The sequence below is a fragment of the Plecotus auritus genome (assembly GCF_963455305.1).
Source record: "Plecotus auritus genome assembly, chromosome: 6".
NCBI classification, from domain to species: domain Eukaryota; kingdom Metazoa; phylum Chordata; class Mammalia; order Chiroptera; family Vespertilionidae; genus Plecotus; species Plecotus auritus.
Genome location: NC_137773.1, coordinates 178,156,798 through 178,165,636, shown reverse-complemented (window position 1 = coordinate 178,165,636; position 8,839 = coordinate 178,156,798). Strand labels below are relative to the sequence as shown.

The 8,839-nt window shown below is 66.0% G+C and overlaps 1 protein-coding gene across 1 annotated transcript in view; it reads right to left on the bottom strand.

Annotated features, from left to right (window-relative positions):
- Positions 1 to 1,026: 1,026 nt before the first annotated feature.
- Positions 1,027 to 8,839, bottom strand: part of PLXNB1 (plexin B1) — a 29,142-nt gene continuing 21,329 nt past the window's right edge. Inside the window, exons 28-38 of the mRNA XM_080676054.1 lie at positions 8,617 to 8,763; positions 7,585 to 7,753; positions 7,247 to 7,350; positions 7,043 to 7,127; positions 6,654 to 6,826; positions 6,327 to 6,487; positions 6,094 to 6,241; positions 2,672 to 2,736; positions 2,455 to 2,530; positions 1,820 to 1,894; positions 1,027 to 1,709 (exon numbers count right to left, since the gene is read on the bottom strand). Coding sequence (XP_080532180.1) covers positions 1,605 to 1,709; positions 1,820 to 1,894; positions 2,455 to 2,530; positions 2,672 to 2,736; positions 6,094 to 6,241; positions 6,327 to 6,487; positions 6,654 to 6,826; positions 7,043 to 7,127; positions 7,247 to 7,350; positions 7,585 to 7,753; positions 8,617 to 8,763 — 1,308 coding nt within the window. The 3' untranslated portion in view covers positions 1,027 to 1,604. The remainder of the gene's footprint in view (positions 1,710 to 1,819; positions 1,895 to 2,454; positions 2,531 to 2,671; positions 2,737 to 6,093; positions 6,242 to 6,326; positions 6,488 to 6,653; positions 6,827 to 7,042; positions 7,128 to 7,246; positions 7,351 to 7,584; positions 7,754 to 8,616; positions 8,764 to 8,839) is intronic.

Here is an 8,839-nt window from a genome sequence, read left to right as displayed (position 1 = left end):
CCTGCCTCCGGCGCTGGCTCCCGGCCGAGATCTGGCGATAGACGGGTCAGCGGGGCTCAGATACAGGGCGCCGCCTCCTCCCTGGCAGCTCCTGCAGGCACCGGCCTCCGGTCACTGCGCTCCGGGGAGGTTTACCCCTCCAGCCCCCACGCCCGGGAGGGCCCCCACACTTTCATCATCAGCCAGCCTCCTGCTGCAACCGCCCGTCTGCTTCCTGAGGAGCCGCTGCTGCCGCCGCCTCCCTCCACTGCCTCCTGAGCCGTCTCACAGCTAAACCAGAACTCGGGGAGACCAGGGGAGGACCCACACGCCCTAGCGAGACCGGATTCCAACCTCTCACGGTTTCATGTGGTCAATGCCTCGCTGCGGCCAGAAGGTGGCGGTACGCTGCTACCCACCTCACCTGGGCACCTGGGGTCCCCGATCTGCACTTATCAGCCAGGTAGTCCAAAGGCTGATCAACCAAACCCCAAATGACAATCAAGCCTGCCCTGCAGACCCAGCCAGCAACATGAGACCCGGGAAAGCCCCCGGAGCCACCTCCAGCCACCAATCAGGACCCCCACGCAGGACGCCTTCATGCAGGAGGCAGCGTGCTGGGAAGACAGCCCAGGACCCCTGAGTCCCTTACAACCCCAGGCAGGGGGTGGGGTGGGGGTGGGGAGCTCCGACACAGGACCGTGGGCCGGGCTGTGAGCCACGCGGCTCGGTAGGCTCCACGATGCCATCCTTGCCCGTCCCTTCCAGACAAGGACACATGCACAGAGGAGTCAGCCCTGACTGCGGAGGAGACAGCCCCTGAGGAGGCCACCGACCCCGGCCCTGGCCCCGCTGAGCTCTCACTTCCTTCCCGCAATCTCGGACCCCAGCCAGCCCTGCCCAGGAGCCAGGGAGAGCCCGGCCAGCCCAGGTGGGAGCGTGGGGGGGGGGGCAGGAGACCTCCCCCAGATGCCGAGCCCACCTCCCCACCCCTCCCCGTGCCTGCCGGGCACAGCTGGCACCTCCCACCAGCGAGCAGACGCCAGGCAGTGTGTTATCCTTTAATGAGGAGCTGGTCCGGGCGGGCGGCCACCCTCTCCACGGCCCTGCGGGCAGTGCCCTCACCGCGGCCGCCCGAAGCAGGGTGGCCCGAGGCGGCCAGCCCTCGGAGGGGTCAGCTCGCAGCGGCCTAGAATAGGGGCTCGTCTCTCGGACCTGGGATCGTGGCAGCAGCAGAGGCCGAGGCAGCTAAACTGAGGTCAGGGCGGAGGGAGGGGGGACAGACAGCAGGGGCCCCTCCTTCTTCTCGAATCCCGGAGGGACAAGGCCAGTGTTCAGGACAGTCCAGTCTCCCCTTCGTACCGGACACCCCGCAGGCCGAGAGCACTGGACACAGCCCACGGGGCCGTTGGACTCGGGGAGCAGGCGGGTGCCACCCCATGGGCCTCCCGGCCGCGGGCCTGCGGGGTGAGCGCGGCGGGGCCCGCCCAGGCCAGGGGCCGCCAGGAGATGGGGCGCCACCTCCACTAAGTGCTGGTCATGTAGGCGCTAAGGCATCTACGAAGGTGGCTCCCCCTCGAGGCGCCAGGGCTGCCCCACGGGGGCACGCAGCAGGGCCCGCGGCCCTACAGGTCCGTGACCTTGTTCTCCACGGCCGCGGCGACCTGCTGTAGCCGGTAACCCAGCTGCATCTTCTGAGCTGTGCTGTCCTCCTCCAGGGCCGTGATGATCTGAAAGGCGGGGAGACCCGGAGGCCCCCATGAGCATCGCGGGGCCCGACACCCTCCCACGTCCGTCTCCCCTGCCCCCCCCACCCCCGTCAGGGCCCACGTTCACCCACCTGGTCGTAGTATTTGTTGATATACTTGTACAGCTCGTGCAAGGCCACGCGGGCCCCGAGGTCTCCAGAGTAGTTCTAGAGAAGACGGAGAGGTGACAGAGATGAGCTCCCCGTTCCCCCAAGGAGGCCCAGACCCAAGGAAGGGGCAGGGGCAGGGCCTCGAGTTGGAGGAGGGACGCAGCCTGCAGTTTCAGCAGGGCCTGGGGCTCCCGCTGGGATGCTGGGATCCTGGGTCGTCCCAGGCTGCTCTGGCCTCACCCATCTTCCCTGAGGTCACCGGGCCCCTCCCGGGGGCGTCTCAGGACAGTGGAGCTGAGGTCCCCTCCCTGGGGAGCTCTCACAGGGGCCCAATGAGAAGCAAACGGAACCATCTCACTCCGAACACCCTAAACCAGAGCTGCCGTCACGGTGGCTGCAATGGCCATGGGTTCAGAAACCTGGTGTGTGCATTGCCGGGGCTGATGTTCGGAGCTCCTTCAGGAGAAGGTGGGGCGCGTGGCTGAACCCCAGCAACCTCGCTGCCTGGGCTGTTGTCCACAGACCCCAGCAAAGGAGGCATGTGAAGGGGGCAGGCCCCCCACCCCCCCGGGCCCCGGGAGGCCTGAGCTTAACCAGACGCAGAGCGAGGGCCACACCCGGGACAGCTCGGCCAGCAGCGAGTTCATCTCTTGGTCGCTGGCGGGGACGGTCTGTCGGATGTCAGCGTAGTACCTGCCGGAGATCGGAGGTCGTGGGGCCAGCAGCTGCTGGCGCACAACCCCCCCCTCACTGCCCCCTCCCCGCCGCCACCCTGGGCCTCACCCCCCACCCCCGTCCCGCCCCCCAGGCCCGCCCCCGCCCTCGCCCTCCTACCTTTCCACCATCTGTTTGTACCGGGGGATGTCCCGGGCGTACAGCAGCTTGTTGATGGGGGAGTCCTGGGTGCCGCAGGCAGGTGTGAAGGGGAGGCAGGATGAACCCGTGAGCGTGACCAACCGTCCCAGGAACGTCACCCCCGTTTCCTTCCGCTAGGACCTCCTCCGCCCGCCTTCCCGAGCCGGCCCTGCTCTCGCCCCCTGAGCGGCTGCCTGGAGCTCCTCCCCTCCTACTCCAAGGTCCTTCCCAGCTCGAGGGTCTCCGAGGGCCTCCCCCTCGACCCAGCAGGGACCCAGCAGGCAGGGCAGGTGGGGCCGGTGCCGTGAGCAGCCCTCCTGCTTCCCGGGTGCTGCCTGTTCCCCAAGTGATCATTTTTATTTACTTATTTATTTTACTGATGTCAGAGAGGAAGGGAGAGGGAGAGACAGAAACATCAGTGATGAGAGAGAATCATGGATCAGCTGCCTCCTGCACGCCCCGCAGAATCGGACCCGGGACCCTTCAGTCCACGGGCTGACGCTCTACCCACTGAGCCACACCAGCCAGGGCCCCCAGGTGATCATTTTTAAAATCAGAAAACTGACCGGGGAGCCCAGCCGGCGTGGCTCAGTGGTTGAGTATTGACCCTTGAACCAGGAGGTCAGGGTTCGATTCCCGGTCAGGACACATGCCTGGGTTGCGAGCTGATCCCCAGTAGGGGGCATGCAGGAGGCAGCTGATCCTTGATTCTCTCTCATCACGGATGTTTCTCTCCCTCTTCCTTCCTCTCTCTGAAATCAATAAAAATGTATTTTTTTAAAAAAAGAAAAGAAAACTGACCGGGGAAATGAAGTCAGTTGCCCAGGCCAACCCACTCCCGCGTGGCTGAGCTGGGCCCGGGAGCAAGCCTCTTAGATCAGAGCCTGCAACAGTCAACAGCAGACGCCCCCTCGACCACCGCCTGGGGCGGCTCCCAGCTCTGCCCCCGGCTGAGGGCTCTGGGCGGCAGCTTCCTTCTCTCGACCTGCTGCCTCCTCCTGGCGCTGCTGGGAGGCTGAGGCGCGATGGCGCTGGGCCCTGACGAGCGGGGACGGGAGCCCGGGCCGGGCAGGATGCGCGCCTGCTCCGTGGGGGATGCCTGGCACTCCCCGTGGGGGTACTCCTGAGCTGCCCAGGAGGCATCTGCAGGTTTGTTGGCAACGGGAGGCAGTGACGCTGGGACAGAAACCCATCCACCCCCCTGGGCACCACGGAGGGCCCTGGGGCCTGCGGTCTTAGCTCCTGGCGGTTTCACCAAAGACAGCAGCACAGAGATGCAGAGATCTCTCCCGCAGGAGGTCACAGGGCAGCTGTCAGGCCTGGACAAAGCACAGCCCCTGGAGGGCCCTGCCTGCTGGGCGACCCCATATATGTCACCGACTCTGGGCTTGGACTAAGGGCACAGCACAACCCCACCCCGTGCCACCAGACAGCCCTGACCACGTCTCTCTGCTCCCCGCTCCCCTGGCCACCCCGCCCCCACGCCTGGCCTCGCCCCTCTGTTGCCGAGTGGCAGGCAGGCACTGCCCCAGGGTTCAAATGCACCCGGCACCCCGGAGCTCTGGTGGCCCCACCATCCCCTGGGGCTCACCTCCTGCAAGTCCACGCTCACTACACCCAGCAGCCCGGGGACCCCAGATGACCCCTCCATTTCCTCATCCCCCACATCCACCCACAGCTTCTGCCTGCCCTCCACCCCCCCTGTCCACCTTGAACCTGGCCACCGCTCACCCAGAGAACAGCCCGGCTTGCCTCCAGCCCACCCCACAGCACAGCTGCCAGAAGGCTCCGCCCCTCAGGTCTGACACCAGCCCACCCCCACCCTGTTCCCAGGCCTTCAGGGGCTCCCAGCACCCCCTCAGGCAAAGCCCTCACCCAGCGGCCGGCCTCCTGCCAACCTGCAGGCTGCCCTGTCTTAACCCCGTGAATCAGCAGCTTGTCTGGTCCTTGCTCATCCTTCAAGAATGAGGCACCACCACTTCCCAGGGGGCCCAGGGACAAAGCCTGGCCTGGGGCCTGGAGGCAGGGGCCTGCCATGGCCCTCCCCCTCTTGAGGTTCTCAGGAAGCCTCTGTGTGCATGGAGAGCCTGGGATGTCTCTGTGTGCATGGAGAGCCTGGGATCTGTGTGCATGGAGAGCCCGGGATCCGTGTGCATGGAGAGCCTGGGATCCGTGTGCATGGACAGCCTGGGATCTGTGTGCATGGAGAGCCTGGGATCTGTGTGCATGGAGAGCCTGGGATCTGTGTGCATGGAGAGCCTGGGATCTCTCTGTGTGCATGGAGAGCCTGGGATCTCTCTGTGTGCATGGAGAGCCTGGGATCTGTGTGCATGGAGAGCCTGGGATCCGTGTGCATGGAGAGCCTGGGATCCGTGTGCATGGACAGCCGGGGATCTGTGTGCATGGACAGCCGGGGATCCGTGTGCATGGACAGCCTGGGATCCGTGTGCATGGAGAGCCTGGGATCCGTGTGCATGGAGAGCCTGGGATCCGTGTGCATGGAGAGCCTGGGATCCGTGTGCATGGAGAGCCTGGGATCCGTGTGCATGGAGAGCCTGGGATCCGTGTGCATGGAGAGCCTGGGATCCGTGTGCATGGAGAGCCTGGGATCCGTGTGCATGGAGAGCCTGGGATCCGTGTGCATGGAGAGCCTGGGATCCGTGTGCATGGAGAGCCTGGGATCCGTGTGCATGGACAGCCTGGGATCCGTGTGCATGGACAGCCTGGGATCCGTGTGCATGGACAGCCTGGGATCCGTGTGCATGGACAGCCTGGGATCTGTGTGCATGGACAGCCTGGGATCTCTCTGTGTGCATGGACAGCCTGGGATCTGTGTGCATGGACAGCCTGGGATCTCTCTGTGTGCATGGACGCCTGGGATCCGTGTGCATGGACAGCCTGGGATCCGTGTGCATGGACAGCCTGGGATCCGTGTGCATGGACAGCCTGGGATCCGTGTGCATGGAGAGCCTGGGATCCGTGTGCATGGACAGCCTGGGATCTATCTGTGTGCATGGGAAGCCCGAGATCCGTGTGCATGGACAGCCTGGGATCTGTGTGCATGGACAGCCTGGGATCTGTGTGCATGGAGAGCCTGGGATCTGTGTGCATGGAGAGCCTGGGATCTGTGTGCATGGAGAGCCTGGGATCCGTGTGCATGGACAGCCTGGGATCTCTCTGTGTGCATGGACAGCCTGGGATCTCTCTGTGTGCATGGAGAGCCTGGGATCTGTGTGCATGGAGAGCCTGGGATCCGTGTGCATGGACAGCCTGGGATCTGTGTGCATGGAGAGCCTGGGATCTGTGTGCATGGAGAGCCTGGGATCCATCTGTGTGCATGTACCACCCCCGGCCCACGCTGCCCTGCCCAATCACGGCCTCTGTGTCCCCTGACTGCTCACCCGGCCCAGTTTGTGGTCCGCCAGGGTGCAGGCGTCCATGAAGGTCTGCGCGATGACCAGCAGCACCGCGTCCATGTTGTCTGAGGTCTGCACGTCGAACACAAATTGCGGGTTTTTGATGATGTTGATCCAGAACCTCAGCGGCAGGCTGCGGGCAGGGCGGGTGCGGCCGTGAGCTGGTGAGCTGCGGCGGAGGCGGCAGGAGGCCCGCGGCCCTGGCCGGCCCCGCCCACCTGTTGGTCTTCCAGATGTGCACGGTGTCCTGGTCGGAGATGCCGTGCTGCGCGGCCTGCTCGTCCAGCAGGTCGAAGAAGTACTTGACCGCCAGGGGTGCGGGGCGGCTGGCGCTGAGGATCACCTGGAACAGGTCGTCCACAAACTTCTGCAGGGTGCCCTGCGGGGACAGGGCGGGAACCGGAGGGAGGGCGGTCAGCGAGGGGCCCCAGCCCCGGCCCAGCGCACACACGTGGCCCTAGGCCTGTGTGAGCCCCGGGCCACCCCCAAACCCCACGAGGGGCTGCTGCCCCCCAAGCCCAGACCCATCGCCATCGTGCCCGCACCTTCATGGACAGCAGGCGGGTCAGGTAGATCTCGGGGATGGCCTTGGCCCGCTCGCGCTCCCCGCCCCGAAGGCTGCCCCTCCTCCGCCGCGGTGGCTCCGGCTCCTCGCTGGGCTTGACCAGGTGCCAGGGCCGGATGCCCCCCTCATCCACGTCCTCCAGCATTGGGGTCCCTGCGCCCAAATGCCCCTCGTCAGTTGCCTCTCCCCTGAGCTGGGGTCCTGCCACCTCCCGGGTCGGGGGCACCTGGGGAGGCTCCTCTGGGTGGAATGGAGGCAGACACAGGCCCACCCTGAGGTCCAGGTCCTTTCCCCACTGCCGGGACCATTGCCGGGCACCATTGCCAGGCAGAGCAAGCGCAGAGGGCGGGGGGAGGGGGAGGCACTCACTCTCTCCAGGGACATAGTCCTGGTTTTCCCGAAGGGTGTGCTTGGTGAGGCAGGGGACCAGGGCCACAGTCGCTCCATCCGGGACCTGCTGACCACAGCTGGTGACCCCTCTGCCAGCCGCCCCCCCCAGACCCTCCTCCAGCCCCCCGCCACCTTGTAATGCTGCAGGGTGTTCAGTTACCTCCTCCAGCCCCCCCACCCCACCTTGTAATGCTGCAGGGTGTTGAGGCGTCTCCACAGGCCCTGGACCTCGGAAGTCACATCCTCGTCAGACAGGATGAGGTGCCCGGCCACCCCGGACCGCCACTCTGCAAGGGGGGAAGGTGGGGCTTGGTCCAGGACCCCCGGAGCCTGCCCCTTCCTCCAGGGGACACGGCCCTCCATCGGGGGCAGCCCCCCCCCCACCTCACCAAGAACCGGGAGCAGGCGCCCCGCCCCAGGTGAGAGATGGTCCCTCTACGGCCAGCTCTGTCCCCAGAGCAGGCCCAGGCGCAGCCCAGCCCAAGGTGGGCTCCGGCCCCAGCCACCCCCGCCGCCCTCACCGACATCCAGGGTGCGGGCGTCGGGCCGCTGGGCGAGCGGCAGGCCCTTGAAGAGCTGGTCCAGCATCTTCTCCTTGGCCTGGGAGACGGTGTCGCAGTCCAGCACCTTCACGGGCACGCCCTGGGCCTCTCCCGCCCCCGGCCCCGCCGCCAGCAGCGCGCTCAACGTCTACACAGGGTACATGGAGCATCAGGGCTCGGCCCCCCGGAGGACGGCCGGGTGCACGGCCAGGACAGGACCGCCGTGACAAAGCCTCCGGGGCTCCCTCCACGTGGCCCAGCACCACGCACCACGCCCTATAAACATCTATGGGGTGAGAGGCATAAAATCTGGGCGAGGCCCGGCCGGTGTGGCTGGCGTGGCTCAGGGGTGGAGGTCGACCTATGAACCTGGAGGTCACGGTTTGATTCTGGTCAGGGCACAGGCCCGGGTCTGGGGCTCGATCCCCACGGTGGGGCTGCAGGAGGCAGCCGATCCATGATTCCCTCTCATCATTGATGTTCTCTCTCTCTCTCCCCCTCTCTCTGAAGTCAATACAAATGCATTAAAAAACACACGGTGAGCAGGAGTCCCTCCTAACTCGGGCCCCAGGCTCCTGGCTCAGCGGGTCAGGCTCAGGCACCTGAGGGACGCCCCCTCCTCCCCCGCCCGCAGCCTAACGGACGAGCAGGTCTGGCGAAGGCCAAATGGGGTCTTCCCAAAGGAAATCTGGTGGGTCCCGAAGGGGAAAGCAAACCCAGAGGACGTCGCAGGCAGGTCTGCCAGGGTGGCTCCCCGCCTGGCGGGCACATCACATCCCCGACAGGACAGGGAGACCAGGGCCGGCTGCTCCCCAGACCCTGGCTGTGTCCGCTCTGACCCCATCCCAAGCCTGGGGACCTTCTGAGGCCCCGTCCTCAAGCGTCTATCCGCTGAGCTGGTCTAAAGGTCTCTCTCGCAGAGGTCTGGCGGGTTCTGTGCCCAGACACACACAACCACACAGCCGCCATCGGGACACTCCAGGCACGCACATACGCACGCCCAGCCCTCACCAGGGGCCGGTACTCCACGTCCTCTCGGAGAAGGCGGTTGTCGTTCAGGGTGTATTTGGCTTTGCCCGTCACACTGTCCACCGGCCCCTTGTCCACTTGGTGCTTGATCCCACGGAAGAGCATGTACAGAGGTTCCCCTACCGCGTCCTGGGGGCGGGGCGGGCAGTTAGCGCCCCCGGGGCAGGCAGTTAGCGCCCCTCGGGCCGGCGACGGGCATGGGGCA